The 19,476-nt window shown below is 35.3% G+C and overlaps 1 protein-coding gene across 2 annotated transcripts in view; it reads left to right on the plus strand.

Moving 5' to 3' along the window:
* The window catches only part of LOC135216376 (coiled-coil domain-containing protein AGAP005037-like), a 1,031,334-nt gene that overhangs the window by 523,400 nt on the left and 488,458 nt on the right, over nt 1–19,476 (plus strand). For both annotated transcript variants that reach the window (XM_064251640.1, XM_064251641.1), the window contains one exon: nt 7,317–7,515. In XM_064251640.1, the coding sequence (XP_064107710.1) occupies nt 7,317–7,515 (199 nt within the window). The remainder of the gene's footprint in view (nt 1–7,316; nt 7,516–19,476) is intronic.

Below are 19,476 nucleotides of genomic sequence, written 5' to 3' on the forward strand. Positions count from 1 at the left end.
AAGCTGTGTAGCGTGAGTTTCCTCGACGATCTTTGATACCGATAATTATGTAGGTCTATGAAGTCATTTATGATAGTTTCCTGTCTATTATTCCTCTCTAATGACTAGTGCCTGGGACAGGACTCCGGAAAGTTTTTGGTAATTTTCTTAATATATTAAAAACTTTATTGTCATTTTCTTGATGCTCACGTAGTTTAAACTATTATTACCACCCCTGGACCCATCACACTTTTCCAATTAATTAGACCTAAACACTCATACGTGACCTCTCACCCATAGAACTCCTCTCCAGTAATTCAAGGGAGAATCTAAGGACGAGAACGTCTACCGTTCACATTCACTCGTCAACTCCTTCCCAATTTCCCTTGTGAAAATAAATAGAATCAAAATACCACAAGTGAAATAGGATTTCTAAATTTTGACTTTGCAATATCACGGAAGTATTTTTGTTCTGAAACTTCTGAATATTTCAGCAATCTGAATTTAATTGCCGACAAAATTATTTACATAACTCACACTTTTGTATGCATTTGAACTTTCACACTTTCAAGGTTTAGTATACATTTATTCTTTATTTTTTAAACATGCTAATTAAAGTGTGATAACTTCGCGTGTGAAGAGTTGTTGAGTGTACATGACATGTAGTTAATGTTATGTTGTCTGTAAACAAGTATCTTTCGTTTCTTTTAATTACTTTCCTGTTTTTTATCATTTACATAAAAATACCTTTTTCTTCGAAACCTATTACTTATACACCCCCTGGCGTAAACTATTATCTCAAAAATAAAGAAAAAATTCAATCATTCGTTACATGTACTGAAAAGGTGAAAAAAGGCGAAATTACTTTGTCGCCCGAAAATTAATGCATTTTTTTTTATATGTTAAGCATAACTACCACCGGGTAAAATAAAAAATAAGTCTCAAGATGACTGCAGAGGTAGAATGGTCGGTATCGATTTACCTCCAGCAAACCTACTCGGAAAGTAGACCGCGTGGGGAATTAAGTAAACTTTATTAACTTCATACGCATATGTGTTCTGTTTCCGATGGCAGTGCGGACCTTAAGGGAAATGGTAGCAAAGGATGGCAGTATATAGGCTGAAAGCTTTTCCACAGTGTCAAACAGACTGCGCCAGGCCCATAAAATGTATAGTCAGGTATCATAAATGATTTTTCAAAATGTAGATTTACATACGTACTTATCATGTATGTCAATGGTCCTCTGACATAAGAATTATTGTGATCTTAATAAGTGGGATATGAATGGGAATAATAAAAAAAAAACATTCTAAAGTGATGATCCAGTACTTGTATTCGGCCAGATAGGACCATAGGGTCTATGGAGGGGCCTGCCGGAGATAAGGGGTATACAATATGGCTTAAGGGGCTCTGATGATGGTGATAATGAAGGATCTACGGGACATGAATACAAATATAGGTCAAGTGTACAGATGAGGGTCGCTTATGTATGCGATCAGCTTTACGTGCACCTAAGAAATCTTACTGAAAGGGCGTTAAATATTTCAGTTTGTATCCTAACACACAATAAAATTATGTTCGTCTTTCTTTTTGTATGAAGCTACGGTTATCAGATACAAGCAAGTTAAACTGTAACTTGATGCAATGGATTTTACAAGAGAACGCCATACGAAACACCAGGACACAATTAACTTTCTAGTGGGGAGATATTTTTTGAGATATGCAAACTGCTTCTTTCGACAGTAGCACAAAAGAGTTGATAATAATATATCGCGCGCTTTTTATAAAAAGTACCTCTTCGTAGTGCATGCGAAAATTATATAGGCCCTTTTTGTGAAAAATGTTTACATGCTTGATGCTGCTGTTGCCTGTAAAAATGAACCTGGAACAGTTTCAGTTTGGTACTGTTATGATAGATTTCATAACCGAATTTAAAGGAGAATGTGTCTCTGCAACGGGCAAAAATGAATAGATGTATTTTGGAATATAATACTACTGTTTTCAACCCGTTTGGGTTCGGAATCTGCCCTGGAGGAATAACTTGAGCCACGGAGCCAAGGAAACAAAAACTTTTGTCGAGAGTAAAGGCTCTTTTGCCATTGCAGGAATATCAGGATTCGATTGGATGTTTCTGTGGTTGTTTCAAATTATAGAGCTGCTAACTAATTCACATGCACGGACACACAAACATAAACCCACGCGTGTATTTATGCATATTTATAGTCTTTAACTGTTCATCCCGTGACGTCTCCACCAGAGAGAAAAAAACCGCTATACTTTCTTGTGTTACTTGCTGATTTGTGGATGAATCTCAAGTGCAGCAGAAACTACCACAACATTGGCCACTGCATATATCTACACAGAAGGTTCGTTAGCCGTGTAGTGAACCTCCAGTACACTAAACCATTAATTCTTATCACTTGTACCGCTGTACTCCTGGATATCAGGATCCTATTTCACTAAACACTTCTAATCTACAAGCTCTTTTCACCAACCTATCGTTTTTAAATCTTAGTACTGAACGAAACATATCCAAATACCTTCATTATCACCTATGCCAACCTTATTACCACTACTAGGACCTCTATATTTCTCACCCCAGCAATTCTTATTCTGCTTGAACTACGTGGATAATCCAGGTTCAACCTGTTGTCTTTCATTACACATTCACAATTGACTTCCATAAGGGTAGTTGGTTAAACAATCTCTACATATTCCCACCGTGGCGTCCATTTGAAAATTGTCTCTTCATAACCTTTTGCACACACCCTGTTACCTGTTCTCTCGTCGTGTAATTAACTATCATTTTCACTCTAAACCATTTGAATGAAATTATTCCCTTTTTTCAACATCCAGTATACCAACATTTTATTGATTCATCTCATGTTTTACATTTACTTTCATAACCTTTCTGTTACCCACTTTTAGTCTCATCATTCTCCTCCTTGAAGCATTTTCTCAATCTTGTAATTGTTTCTGTTGGTTGTCTTCAGTATCCCTTTTCTGCTCAGTATCATCCTCAAACATCGGCGATTCCACACGGCATTCACGACTCATTTTGTTGCCATACAACTTTACACCTACATCTACTGCCATATCTTGTACCATCAATACTTAAGGGTTCTGAACAGCCTCAGAGATAATATTCTTGTCTCAGACTTACTGGTATGCCCAACCAATCATTCTCCTGTTAGATTATTGTAAATAAAATTTGACTTCATAGCGAAAACTTATTTTTTGCAATTCACAACGCCGTCCACAGTGTCTCTGTTGACTTTTCATAAACTTTTCCTATACCAATGTTCTCATGCATGCTACATACAGTTTTATTCATCTGCTTTCAAGCCTCAGACATAACCGTATAATAACGAACAAATGAAACTCTCATTGTCTTCATTGTCTAAAACCACAAGGTTCTTCCCTATCAGTCCTACTTTAACCTGGTGTACCCTCTCAATCAAAATCCCACCACAAACCGTGTGGGACAATAAATCATGATATGTCACTATGATTTTTATTATTACACATTCGTTAAAAATCTTTCCCTCATTTAGACAAATACTACATGCCCTGGTCAACCACTTAATCACGCTGTAACCACTGTATTGCAGTGCCTCACTTGTCATTTCAGAAATCTCTGGTGTCTTTTCAATCTCAAAGCATTTTTACATTTGAGATTCTGATGGTTACAAATTACCTCATCGATGTCAGTGATATTAAATGATGTCTATATGCAACAATATTTTCACAAATTTCGGTGGGTCATTTTCAATTTTCTTTTGTCTTCCATATTTGAACACGCTGCAAATAAGATACCATATTTCTGCTTCAAAATTACACTTAAGGGAGCTATTTGCCAAGAGAAATAAATTCATAGTAAGCAATAAAAGAATCAATATCAGCCTGAAAACAAAACTGAGACCCATCAAAATTGAAAGGTTTAATTGATCTCCTTATGACGTAAAAAGTAACGTCCCCTAGCGTTGTTATCCTTACACCAGCAATCTCCACTCTTGCGGGATTCTGTTCCTCCCTCCTGTCCTAATTCACCAAATTCTCAGAACGACCACTCCGTTGACATAGGAAAGCATTCGCTTCCCTCCATTTGCATCTTTTATTCTGATAGCCATTTCTTTATTAACCTTTCATTTTGCACTTACTTCCATGCAGAAAACTTGATATTCTCAAATTCTCAAATTTCAGATTCTTCTTCTACCATCGATCAATATTACAGTGCTTGCCTTTTCACATATATCACTTTTTTCTTGCTTCCTGCACGCATGCACACACACGAATTTATAATATATATAATATAGAAAGATAAGTGGATAGATATATAAAAGATAGCACATGCGTGAGGTCATTTTTTGCTCGACTGCTACCTCAGTGGCTTCATATACATGAGGACAATGAGACCTAGGATGTGTCACTTGTTTAGGATAATGATAATTGCATCCTAAGGCACAGGTCCTCTAGTAGCTGCTTCCAATGAGTCTGAAGACTTTATTGCCGTGAAATGTAACCTACTGATCGAAGAGCATCTAGTTTCTTAACAGAAAATTGATAAAACATAATAATGGCTCACTGGCTGAGACTATGGCAGGGGATAAAAGAATTTCATACAAATACCAAGTAATAATTTTATCTTAAGGCCAGTGACAATTACTCATTAGCTACTGTAGAATCCACAGAAAAAATCAACCATTCTCGCTTTCTGAGTATTTTTCAAAACTGATAAATGGCCACTACATGATGTCTGTAGTCAAATACCAGTCTTGTGAAATGTAAATAAAACTATAAATATATTAGTTTTGGCTTTTGAATCCTAATGGATATGGTATGGAAGGGAAAAAGTGACTGGGACATGTGTAGAAGGAGGTAATACTGCGTATTTTGGACCTTTTGGAAGCATGTACTATAGGTGTCGAAAATCAAGTAACGGGTTTGGTATTACCGACGGATGTGAGCAAGGAATGACTTAGCTCTTGACACACTAGGATGATTTTGAAAACGTTTAAAAGACTACAAACATTAAACCACTTATAATTTGGCTGAAGTTAAGTGTAGCAGGTAAAAAGTATTATGATAATAAACATATATGGAAATAAATGAGAATGAAAGGGAAAATTACTGGCAGATGGTGAATCCATGCATGGCTAAGTTTAGAGTGATAAAGGAGGGATTACGCTTGGCATCTCTAATAAAAGACGGCGATGGAAGAAAGGGATAGCGTATTTGGTAGGTTGAGGGTTGATAAAGTACATTAAATTAAGTATAATCGTGTATGTTATGAAGGGGGTTTCACTGTTGGAGTTTAGAGTATTTGTTAGTGATAAGTAGATATATGTGTTACGAAATGATAAATCTAAGTATTCCTTGGATAATGAAGAATAGAAAACAGAATGCAGTTTTAACTACTGGGAAGGTGTTTAGAATGAAATCTTAGATATAAGACCAATGCTTTTACTAGAAAAGAATAAAAAAAACTAAAAAAAGAAGAAAACTAACAAGGACAAGGTGAATGAAAATGAGCTAGGCTCAGAGTTGTTAAAGCGGAATGAACAGATCAGGTGTATCCAAAGTTCAGGGATGAGGACATTGTGCCCAACGGGCGTTAATTACTCATTAAGATCCTTACAGGAGACAAATTAAAGAAGTGCTTTGACGGTCAGAGGAATCAATATACTGCGTAGAGGTTTAATGAAAACTGAAGGTTTATTGAAGTGAACAACAGTATTGTCTGAAGCGTAGTTGCAGGACAGAGGAAAGGATTGCACAAAGATGTACTAGCATGACACCAGAGTTTGTAAGTCTAGAATATGGGGCGGATCTAAAGAAAGGTTTGGGATATATTATTACTCTTTTGTAAAATAACGAAGATAATAGAGGGATATATATGGAAAGTTTGTGAGTTATGTTTTTCATATGAAATAGCAGTACTTAACAGACATAGATCCAGGGAACAATTGTGATAGGAGCAATGAATGCAAAGTGTTTTGAGGGCTTATGCTCTATAAAAAAATACTTGTCATGAGAAATTTTGATGAAAGTTACATTTTCCTTAGACTGGATCAATAATAGAACGACTGTTGTTGTTAGCAAGGTGAGAGAGACTCGACTGAAGGATGAGTGGAGTGATGAAAAATACCAGTGTTTAACAATGATAGCAATATATGCTACAAAGTCTAGAGAACGACTTTGAATTGCTACAATGCCTAGAGAAAGATTCTGAAAATGTGTAAGTAAAGAAAGTTGTAACATATGCTATTAAGAGTTATACTGTAGAATGCAGAAAGGTAAATATTCAATGCAATTATGAGTTGTGAATGAATAGTAATGTTAGTTACCCAAATTCGCATTCATAAATGATAATTAAATGATGAAGAGGGATGTGAGAAAACGGTAATTACAAGAAGTAAAAAAAACTGTTAAATGAATTGCGTATGTTGAGATAAGCGACGAGGGACATAATTCGAAGGTGAATTGTCAGTACGATATAATATTATGATAAATGTAGAAGCAGGATGATCTATCACCATAAGTTATCATAGGAGAAAAGAGTAATTCAAAGTGGTTTGGTTATGCTGAGAGAATGAAAACAAAGGTAAATCAATAAAAGTGACGCTAGATGAAGTGAAGTAGGTGTTGCAATAAAAGGAGATACGTCGATAATTCATCAACTGGACGAAGAACTTAGTAATAACAGTTGTCCTACGTCCTGCTTTTCTCTGTAACCACCAGTTTTAAAGGCAACACCATATTAATAAAGTAACTAATATTCAATCGAACACTATTACAACAGGTCTAAATAACGTTAGTGAGACGGTCAAGTATATCCCCTATAGAGTCATCATTGAATCAGCTTCTTAAAAACTGCTACCACACATTAATATTCAAGTGCCATATTCCACGGTCTTTTGAAAGGTTAATGTGTGACCTATTATTGTCTGTAATTACTGGAACATTGTCAATATGTGTTTTTGATGTATTTACTTTTAGTGATCATGAAAGTCTTGCTCGTATCAGTACCGTAGCTGTGAAAGTATTATGCAATATTAAACAATTCTTTGGCCGGTACTTTAGTACAATCAGTCTTGGGACATGACAGTTTACATATAAGCCAACACGTGTCGGTGATTTATGATGTTAAACATATGAATACAAAATCAATTTTAGAAACTAATTAAATTTTCGAGCGCAACTGGAGCCTCTGATATTTCTAGTATATATCGTAAAATTACCCTGTATTTTAGCATACGCACATTTTATTCTGAACTAACAAATGTGTTGAATATTCCTTGTGATCATTAATAGTTTTATTTTTTTTTTATTTGCAGGTCTAGTGTTTCTTCAGTTCCGAGGGGAAACCAAGCGAGCCCTTTTACCTAACGAAATCACTTCCTTAGACACGGTGAAAGCACTGTTTGTCCGTTCGTTCCCCAACCAGCTTACTATGCAGTACCTTGATCTTCCGTCTGTCAAAATATATATCCACGATTCTAATAAAGATATGTTCTACGACCTCGAAGACTTAGGGTGAGTTACGTCGTCGTGCTCTCTCTCTCTCTCTCTCTCTCTCTCTCTCTCTCTCTCTCTCTCTCTCTCTCTCCATTTCCTGATGTTGAGCATCTCCTATCGGAGAGCAAATTTCTTCATATTTCATTGAGTTTTGAATTTATTTTTTCACCATGAATGAGAGTCCATAATGTAACATATGTGTGTATATGTGACCATATACATACGGATTAAAGCATTGCTATTCTTTGCGTTGGACGTTGTAAATTATATATATATATATATATATATATATATATATATATATATATATATATATATATATATATATATATATATATATATATATCGGAAAGTAATCTCCCATAAAATAGCGTGAACCCTGTAAAAGAGATCATCTACTTGCTGGGCCTCTTTGTTTCTTCCTTCCAAATCTTCCTACTTGTAAATACTTTTCTATTGCGCTTTTCCCTAAATTATCGGCATTCTCTCTACGTGACCAGCCCACCTCAAAATATTCTTTACACATATACACTTCCACGTCTCATACACTAATCATTCCATATGTGATATGTAAAACCTAAATAGTCATTATACTTTTCATTTCATTCAAAATCAACTCTGACGCTTACCTTTCATAAAAGCAGAGAGGGCTTAGCAATTCTTCATTCTTTCTAACTTTTGCTTCCATAGACACTCATCTTCTCTTCTAAGCTTTTTGCAAATATCCCTCTATGTTCCTTCCTTCATCGCTCCTGACATTAACTTCTGCCATTCTAATACCATCATCTATTACTTTTACTCTTAGCTTTATTCCTCTATCCATGCTGATATTTATTGCTTAATTTACTTGGTCTTCTTTTACTCAAACATTGGTTTTGCTACTATTCACATAAAACTTTCTGTGCTTACGTCCATTTCAAACTCTTTTACTAGGTCCTGTAAATTTACAAATGATTTCCATAAGGTTCTGCAAACATCCACTCTCCAAATCGTTTATTACTCTATTTACCAATCTCAGACATGTAGAACTTCATCCATATTTCCTTCTCTGATTTCTGTCACAAATCGTTCAGAAAAGTATTACAAATGAATAAAGATAAAACACGTCATTCTTTCTATGAGATCTACAGCTGTGCTAAAGCACCCATCCTCAGCTCTATAAACCTACAGTATATATATATATATATATATATATATATATATATATATATATATATATATATATATACTGTAGGTTTATAGAGCACCCATCCTCAGCTCTATAAACCTACAGTATATATATATATATATATATATATATATATATATATATATATATCTATACATATACATATAAATAGCACAGCTGTAGGTCACATAGAAAGAATGATGCAGAAAGTCTGGTATTGCATGACATGTGTGACACTGAAAAGTATTCCAAATTAATAAAGATAGAACACGTCATTCTTTCTATGAGATCTACAGCTGTGCTAAAGCACCATCCTCAGCTCTATAAACCTACAGTATATCTATATCTATATATATATATATATAGTTATATATATATATATAATATAATATATATATAGATATAGATATACTGTAGGTTTATAGAACTAAGGATGGGTGCTTTAGCACAGCTGTAGCTCACATAGAAAGAATGATGCAGAAAGTCTGGTATTGCATGACATGTGTGACACTGACGATGAAGATACTTAACACACAGAAACACACACATACACATACAGACACACACATGTAGGAATAGGTTAGCAACCTTATTCTAAAATAAAAAATAGAAAAAACACCTGACAAGCTCTAACATAAGGTTCTACTAACCATGCCTCTTATGGTTTCACTCCTTACCTAATTCAAGTTAATTTCTAATTCATTACTGAAAACTTTATCATTTTCTTTCTAATCTAGGATGGCGTTCAGTAGAATTTCTTTATTTCATTGCTCTTTTCCTGCTCTTTATCAATGACCTACTCCTTTCTTCCCCTTTTGTTATCTAAACTTTCGCTAATTTTCAGCCTGCTAAATTTCTTCTTTATTCGCTTCCCAGCCCTCTTTTGTTGATTGCTCTCAATTGCTTAGCTGAATGGGGCAAAGTTTCTTCCTATATTCCACGTTCTTCTTTTACCGACGTCTTCATTAAACTCATGATGAAAATATAACTGTCTTACCTCTGGATATTTTCGGGGCTAATGTGGCCTTAATGTCTCATATACGCTCAATCATAGATATTTTCTTGTGCTAAGTAGACTTTCCATTCTTGATATATACAGTGCCTCGTCTAAAGAAGCAACTTTCCCGAATCAGGTTTCCAATATGTTCCATTTTTCAGTCAAAATTCTACCATACAAAAATTCCTGCGCAAGAAACGTATTTGGTGTGTTTAATCTTGCCCTATTTTCCATTCATCTCCTCTCTATATTTTGTTTTCCCTTCTTTCTTATGAAATTTATTTTTGTTTTTTACATTTTCTCGATTGCAGGGGGGTACAATATACTTTCATCCATTTTTCTCTTATTATACGTAATGTCTATGAATTTGTTCTTCCCTTCCATCTTGTAATGATACCTAATGTTATAAAAACTTTACGTCAACACACGTATTTAAAGCATACTCAGGATTTTTCATCTTTTTGGAGATCGCATAAGCCCTTTCCTCTAGTCTGTTTCAATCCCATGATCAAAGGGGTTGTAGAAAACAAGAGAAAAGAAAACAGAAAAAAGGAAAACGAGTTAGGCTTAACTGTTGTGGAAAAGATTGCCTGCCCCAAATGAAGAAAGGTTATAAGTCATAAAAAAGAAGCAGGAAAAGAACCCCAAAGATTGACATTATAAAGAAAGACGAAGTACCTGGCCTGTGTAATTTTAATATTGCCAATCTCCACTGAGTAAATATGGATGTGGGAGGAATTGGCATGGTACGAGTTAGAAGGCTGCCTGACCATAAACGGAAATCTGCTTTGAGCTTAATGAATGAAATAGGATTTAACGGAAAAGAGAGATGGAGAATGCGTGTTACAGTGGAGGGGAAAATGATGGAGAGATTTGTTGAGAGCTGAATCACTGATTAAACGAACTGTCGTAGATTCAGTCATATCGAAGAGGACACAAAAGAAGAAGCAAAGCAAATATGAGAATAGTTCTCTAAGGGTAGTGAAAAAGTCAATAATGAAAAACAATAATAATAATGATTAGCTACATTTAATCAATATACCATATTTACCTAACGGAGAAATGTGATGTTGCTAATACACGTTAAAGCAACATGGGCACCGGAAATATCGAGAGGTAAGACAGTTATATTTTCATCATCTGTTTAATGAAGAAGTCGGTAAGAGAAGAACGTGGAATATAGGAAGAAACTTTGCCCTGGAGGTAAAATATGTCTAAACTACGGATATCCATTCAGCCAAGCAGTTGAGAGCAATCAACAAAAGAGGGCTGGGAAGCGAATAAAGAAGAAAATTTAGCAGGCTGAAAATTAGCGAAAGTTTAGATAACAAAAAGGGAAGAAAGGAGTAGGTCTTTGATAAAGAGCAGGAAAAGAGCAATGAAATAAAAAAATTCCACAGAACGCCATCCGAGATAAGAAAGAAAATAATAAAGTTTTCAGTGATGAATTAGAAATTAACTTGAATTAGGTAAGGAGTGAAACCATAAGAGGCATGGTTAGTAGAACCTTATGTTAGAGCTTGTCAGGCGTTTTTTTTTTGTTTTAGGATAAGATTGCTAACCCATGCTTGCATGTGTGTGTCTGTATGTCTGTGTGTGTGTTTCTGTGTGTTAAGTATCTTTATCGTCAGTGTCTTCATAATTATGCAAACTTTAGGAAAGATTTTCACATGAGCAATGTACGTACTTTGTCGTCTTATTATAGTGTTGATGTTTACAATTTAAACTGTTATTTTTTAATTTTCATTATCAAGAACAATGCGTCAGGCAATGCAGTAGTGTTTTCACCGGCAGAAAATAAAATATGAACGTTAAAAACACGAGCACCCAAAATAAAGCTATAAATCTGCCAGCTGAGGGATGAACTGATATAAGTTAAAGAACAGGGAACCAAGAGAAAGTCCAGAGGTTGATACCTCTAGGGAAGAAACAATTTCCCAATCTTGCACACCGAGGATTGCTACTTCTCACCGAGTCAATGCTGGAAGAGGTGTCGTAATGTGTATAATGAGGTCACGGGAGAGTAGGAGGGAGTTCTTTCTTGAGGCTCAGTGGAACAATGCCTGAAACAGTAATTATACATAAAAGTTTAAAAAAAAATCACCTTGTTGCAAAGAAGAGAGGCGAAAGATGAAGCCACCAGAATTTCACTGCGATATTTCAAACTAGGATGAGTATGATTAATATAAACCTATAATAACTGGTTAAAGAAAAAAGTTACAACAAACATATTTTCAGAAAATAGATGAAACAATTTAAACCTGACTGTTTCCTCAAAAGTAGTTTTGAAAAACCTTAACCTCTAAAACGTTAACACAACCGGATAGTTGAAATAAATCACACACTAAAAAGACACAAAACATTTGCTGGATCAAATCAAATGTCTTTCGTTAAATATTAAGACTGGAGAATGACATGGCAGTTTCCGAGAGAATGTCGTGCAATAGCAACTTCAGAAGTTCAAGCGAAAATGCAACGCATTACTGCCCTAATACTATTCTTTTTGCATTTTAATTCTTTTTTTTTTATCTATTTATCTATTATTCTTTTCCTTTTTTGAAAAGTGGGACCTCTACATTCTGTATTTCATTTTAGTTCCTCTTAATTCTTCCTACTTAACACCTTTATTCTTTGGAAGCTTGAATTTTAAGTCAATGGTCTTGTTGCATATGAACAGGGCTCATCTGCTGAATCATGATAATATCTGTGTCAGAGGCATTACATCAAATTAAAGGTCAGTAGTCACGATCATTTCTCTGACATGTCCTCGAGATCGGAATCGACAGGAGGCAAAAGAGCAATTCCAGATTACGTCGAAGAGCCGGGAGCTGAATCAAGAAGAAATATCGAGTGATGAACAACCAGCTCATTGAAAGGAAAAGAATAACTGAAGGTGGTCGTTGGCAAAGGCGAGGAAATGAGTTTGTGAAGGAAAAGATGTTTAAGAAACGCCTTTGAAGTGGTTATAAAAGGAGCTAGAAAAAAGTTCAAAGAGGGAAATTATGGCATAAACAGGTTCCACTACGGATTTTGATATCACACACACACACACACACACACACACACACACACACACACACACACACACACAAAGGTAAATACAATAGTAGTCAATAAACAAATTAACGTTGGATAATTTTGTTTGCTTCTTCTCGCTGTGTTTCTTGTTTTTTTTTTTTTAAATATAACTATCATTATTCCCATTACAATACTGTGGATGCCTGTGGCTGAAAACTTACATAGGAACTACAACTCCTGGATTTTTAAAGTGCAATTTAGTTCAATGCGCTTTCATATCTTCATCTCGATATGCCAGATTTTCTTTCCTACAGGAATCCTTTCATAAATGTTTCAGTTTTTTTTTTCTGAATGTGAACGCGTAAAGCAGACATATGAGCAAGTTACCTACTGGACAATTTATACTAATGCTGTCCTATTTTCTTCTCCGATGTATTTTTATATCAACACCAGCCTACTATTTGCAGATTCTTATTGCTCACGTTTAGACGAAAATAATTTCATTTTCATCCTCATCCTATGAACTATTTTTTTCCCTACTTCAACTGCTTAGTAATCATATATACTTCCTTATTCATGTTATCTTTTCTGTGACGGACTGCTCTATGAGCAAGAGCCCGTGCTGGTACGAGACCAGCTTAATCTTCAACAACGACTTGACATTTCACCCCCCTCATATTTTTCCTATTTTCCCCTCATTTTGGCGTACATTTAACTTCACACCAACCAAGTCAGAATTTCACTCTAATATTACTTAATGGGAGCGTTTTTATACACCAAATTAAGCCTATTTTTTTTTATTTCACTATTTTTCCCGGTTGTCCTACAGTCTCACACATCGCCGTTATATTTCCCAGGCTCACACATGTTTTCTAGGAAGCACTCAATCTGTGAACTAAGTCCATAAGTCAGCAAGAACAACAGTTTCTCAAAACTTACTTTCCCCAAAATTTAACTGCCAATTTATGCTGCATTACTATTCCCTTTAATCTTATGTAGCTTCCCTTAATGTTGATTCTATAAACTGCCAATTTTTAACGTTATGAACGTGTGAACTCTTTATGCTTTCGTTTTATATTTCCATCTCTTAATAAGCATATTAAGTGTATGAATTGGTCTGAAAGTGAAGACCATTGTAGAGTAGTTTTTAAATAAAAGATGCAGTTATTAAGATTATCTTCTGTTTTTAATTTACTTAAACATTCGTTTCTTTAGGCACTGTGCGTATCCTTTGAGACTAATTTAAATAAGAGCAGCTACTTCAAGGAGAGATCTAAAAAGAAATACATATTGGCAAACACTGAAGAAGTGGTCTATCCTCAGTAAACAGCTCTTCACTTTGGCAAGTATATCTCAACTGGCTTTCTAAAAAGAAAGCTTTTGGATTTTATTCTGGCTTACATTCGATTGAACATTGAGTCCCATTTTAGTGAGGACGTTATGCTGTTACTTTAGAGCAAACCACACACTAACACTCACCAAACTTATAGATATTACGAATCCGATGAACCAAACTACTCGTAATCATAAAATGGCTGAAGTGGATTAAACGTAGGAGCGGGTATGGATGGATAGCAATGCCATAAAAAATGATATATTCCATGAAAGGTAAGCTATCAAAACAAGCATTGGGGTAATTTCTCCCATTCATCTCCCAAGACGAGGAAGAGAGGGAGTTGAAGTGGTTGGACAGCAAGATAAGGAGATACAGAAAATAGGAGATAGAATACGAGGGAAGATCTAAAGGTGGAACCGAAAAAACAAAGTTCCATTGAGAATTGATGAAGACTAGAGAGCGAGACTCAAGAAAGGCAGAGGGGGGCCGAAGAGGCGCTACAAACGACCTTTATACGTAATATATATTAACGCATTAAGAATGAGCGATTGTGAGAGTGAATGCCTGAATTAAGTAGATTTGGAAACCATTTTACGGAATCGTTGACTCACTGTGATGTATTTCGAGATACGTCAGTGAAAGTCAATTTTCATGAAAATATTTTGAAATCAGTAAAATTAAAACGACTGTGTAATTAATTATACGAAATCTGTTTAAACAAAGCCAGGAACATACCTCAACTAATTGAAATATGTAGGATCAGCACAAGATGAACGTCTGAATTCGTATATTACAATAATTACCATTGAAAATATTCTATTACTAAAGGGTTTATTAGCTGACTATGAGGGACCAACCGTTTATGTACCTTTGTTGACTCTGCCAAAGCAGCTGGATCCCTGTTCTAATCAGATGTTGAAACTTTATTAAAGTATATATATAATTAAACAGTGATTTTGGATGATAATAAGGGGCTCTATATAATATTCTTTCTTGAAGGCAACAACAGTATTATTATTCGTATAAGAATTAAAAGCATATTTTATATATATATATATATATATATAATATATATATATATATATATATATATATATATATGTGTGTGTGTGGTGTGTGTGTGTGTGTGTGTGTGTGTATAAGCTACAAATATCCTCTGATATCCAATTTGCTCTACCTCGGAATTATATATGTTTCTGGTTTTGTTTAAACAGGTTTCGTATAATTAATTACACAATCGTTTTAATTTTACTGATTTCAAAATATTTTCATGGAAATTGACTTTCACTGGCGTATCTCGAAATACATCATATATGTTATCCAAAGGGAAAATTTTTAGTTGATAATAATTTCTTCCTCTCGTGGATTCGAACCAGCGGACACAGGAGTACATGAGGACTTTAGTGAAGATGCCGACTCGGCCAACTTGGTCACTGAAGTCCTGATTTCTCCTCTGTCCGTTGCTTCGAATCCACGAGAGGACGAGATTATTATCAACTAAAAAAATTTCCTTTGGATAACTTAAATGAAAATATACTAATTCCGAGGTAGAGCGAATTGAATATCAAAGAACATTTGTAGCTTAATGCATGTATGCGAATCACGGTGATGTGATAAAAATTCATTTATAGATGTATGCATAATACATACATATATATGTATATATACGTATATGCATATGTATACGACATATATATGTATATATACGTATATGCATATGTATACGACATATATACGTATATACATATATTATAGGAACATATATAGATTTCATTCCGATAGCGAAGGCACAATGTTGTCAACAGCAACAACAGGGAGAGAAGTATTCATTTCATCCTAACTGAGGCTCCTTGACGATTTGCGCGACCTGCACTGCAAGATTATGGCAAACGTGGGTACAAAAAATAACGTGAAATGCGGCACTCTCGGAATTTCTCCGTGAGTCTGTGAGCTTTCCTCCGAATGTAATCAGGTTGAAGTCAGCGAGAGGGAAACGGAGGCAGTGAAGAAATAATTCATATATTTTAATGGTGTTTCTTTACTTGCGTTCTTTAGCCGATATTGATTATGTATCTCGGCAAGGCGTTTGGACAGATTATTTCACTTGGTTTCGTAAGTTTTCTCTATTAGTGCCTTTTATGTGAAAAAAGGAAAAAAAAATAGTACTGCATAAAAATTGGTCTCTCTCTCTCTCTCTCTCTCTCTCTCTCTCTCTCTCTCTCTCTCTCTCTCTCTCTCTCCACGAACTTTCTTTGTGAAATCATATGTAAAGGTAAAAAGCTATGAAATAACTTATTTCGCGATGTTATTCATCATAAGTGGCAAAAAGAAAAAAAAAAGAAAAAACATGAACACAAACCTGGTGAGAAAGAGATAGTGCGTATATCGAGAACACTTTAGCTTGTACACCACAAGGGTGCGTATTACGATACCTTTCAAAAAAAAAAGAAAAAAAAAAACGCTTTCTTTACCTAATTAAAGGGAATTATAGGATTGAATCAATTTTTTTTTTTTTTTTTTTTTTTGTCGGAACTATAGTAAATCTCGAGCAAAATGAAAAACTATATATACATATACGTTTAAACCGTCAACCAAAGCATTTTCATTTCCTGGCAAACCGTGGTACGGTTTGCCAGGATTCTAGGCCTAAATCTCTTAAACCATAAACAAGGGAGACCATAATGTAAACCATTCCCCTGTGAAAGTAAACCAACTTACAAAAAATATCTACTTCTTGTTATTGCGTGTATTACGTTCAAAATTCGAGACTTGCTTGAAGCGTTGGTGTAATACCTTTATCAAAATGACACAGCAATGTTCACTTCACGTACCTCCATTCCATTTCCGAACTGTTCGGTGGTTATCGTCATAGTCTTCGTAATCATCTCTAAATGTCTCAATATTCTCAATACGGCCTGGGCAGACTACTCTTGTTACCGTTAGGTGGAATGGACCTGAAGTAAAATCGTTACATATAAACTGTAATTTTTATTTATTTTGTTGATCAGTGCAAATCTTTTGGACATGCAACATATTTAAGAGAACATGGCTTAGTGATGAAACAGTTTTTGTTAATATTGAACGTAAGGCATTTCAAATATCTGTATAAACGAGTTTACTATTTTGGTTTTTACTTCAAGCATGGTCAATCCCAGGTAGATTATAAAGTAGTTATAATAACGTTAACCTGACACAAAGCCTATGAAAAAAAGTCACCAATAAAGAGGAACTGTCTAATTTCAGAAACCAAAATAACCAAACTAGAAATACGTTTCCGGCATTTAGAAATATTTTTCCTCTGAGGAACATCAAAAATTATTTAGGATTTCTGGCCCTCAAAAAGCGAAGAACAGTGTTTTCCACAGAATTCAAGCAATGTTGTTTTAAAAAAAATTACCAGTTACATTCATTATGTGGAAGTTCATAATGATGAGACTTTGTATTGCTTGCAAAACCATTCGGTCAGGCAGAAACGTCAAGGTATTATGCATTTTCACTGAACAGTAAAACCTACAAAAATGCCGAAGATTTGTTCCATTTCAAACATTATACTCTCAGAGAAATAAATGCGTTGTCTGATTGGCATTCATTTTATCATAGTGGTTCATTTGGAAATTTAGAATGATTAAAAACCATTGAGTTTATATTTTCCTCTCAAAAAGGATTTATAATAAACGCGCCGTACATTAGCAGATCTTATAAAATCTTAAAATGATTTTATTTTGTAGCATCTGGACGAACATCTAGACGATACATTGTAATAAGGTATTGCTTAGTCGGTATAGAGGGGTAACATGAAAAGGCGAAAGTCTTATAATGAAAATATGTTCAGTGCATATGCAGGATGCTGGAACAATGAAAACAAAAATACATATAATATATTTTATGATTTAATGAATAAAATTTAGTATCTCAAAATAAAAAAATGTATTACGAAAACAGCAATAACAACAATTCTAATTAATAATAATTATAGTGGTAATGGTGAATATACACGTTATGCAAATCGCTTGACAAGCTAGTATGCAGCCCCATAATATTTCTCCCTCAAAAAATCTCCCAGGAATTTATTGGAGTGGAGAGTAAGGACGTAAATGAACGGCAGCTTGCTTTCATCTCCAACCTTTTAATTAGTATATTTAACTTCAGAGGAAAGGGGGAAATGCCTCATTGGAAATCATATTCATTCACTCCAGTGACAGACCGGAACCCCTAAGTAGATATTTGTAAAAGGGTTGTTTTGATTTGTCTGGAAATATGACTCCGAAGATCAATCTCTCTCTCTCTCTCTCTCTCTCTCTCTCTCTCTCTCTCTCTCTCTCTCTCTCTCTCTCTCTCTCTATTATAGACTCGTTCCCTGAAACCTATTGCGCCTTTGTTGACTTAAGCGAGAAAGGATAGGGAATATAGGGGTCCTCGAGGAGGTAATCCTCCACCCGGGCGTTAGGGAGACATTCTCTCTCCTCTCTCTCTCTCTCTCTCTCTCTCTCTCTCTCAGGGTCCTCATAGTGTAGCTGTACTCACGACTCACATCCGAGGAGCTCCTGGTACGTTGTTGGGCCAGGAAGAAATTGCGGGCATGTTTTCGTTGTGTTTATTACTTTCAAGGCTCGCTGCTGGGAGAGAGAGAGAGAGAGAGAGAGAGAGAGAGAGAGAGAGAGAGAGAGAGAATAACGCTCAAAGGCAATCCGTGGTCAGCCAAAATATGTGCAGTATATCCACGATAACGTAATTAAAAACGCAAGCGACTGGACAAGGCAATGCTGACTGCTTCAACTGCGGTGGAACGATTCATCAAAATGCAATCTCCCTGTCTCTGCCTCTTTGTGTCCGTCTGTGTCCTTTGTTTTATCTTTACTCTTTTAAATATTCTATCGGGCATTTTAGTGTTCAATCTAACAGCATGAGGTGCTATATGCCTCTGTTGTTGTTATCATTATGATTATTATTTAGTGTAGGCTTCACTGAAAGTTTGGAATGATCTCCAATCTCACTAGCAGACTCGAGAATCCGTTATCCGTGTTTTGGAACCTGTTTGGCGTGAGACAACTGTTCAGGGACAGTTCGATGGATGATGGCCGTCAGGTGTCATTATACTATTGATAATAGCTCCTCTCCTCCCTCTGGGGAGTTGCCAGACGTTGTTTCCTTTAATATACATCCATCCCGAAATAAGAATACCAATGTGTCCTCGACTTTGCCATTTGCTTAGTCGTGTGCACTCTCGTCCCATGCAAAAAATGAATGGCTACTGAGTGGATGTTAATAACTTTTTAATGTTACGTTTTCTCTTTGCATATATAAGCGCTATTAAATGTCACTTTTGTTTCTGCCAAGTGTTTCTCTCTGCTGAAAGTCGTCATTGCAGTCTGTTAGAATTTATGATAGGAGACAGGATGGTATTTGGCATTAATATTCGTTCTATTAGTATACATTCATTTCCTTCAACTTCGTGATAGT

The sequence above is a fragment of the Macrobrachium nipponense genome, chromosome 6 (genome assembly GCF_015104395.2).
Source record: "Macrobrachium nipponense isolate FS-2020 chromosome 6, ASM1510439v2, whole genome shotgun sequence".
NCBI classification, from domain to species: domain Eukaryota; kingdom Metazoa; phylum Arthropoda; class Malacostraca; order Decapoda; family Palaemonidae; genus Macrobrachium; species Macrobrachium nipponense.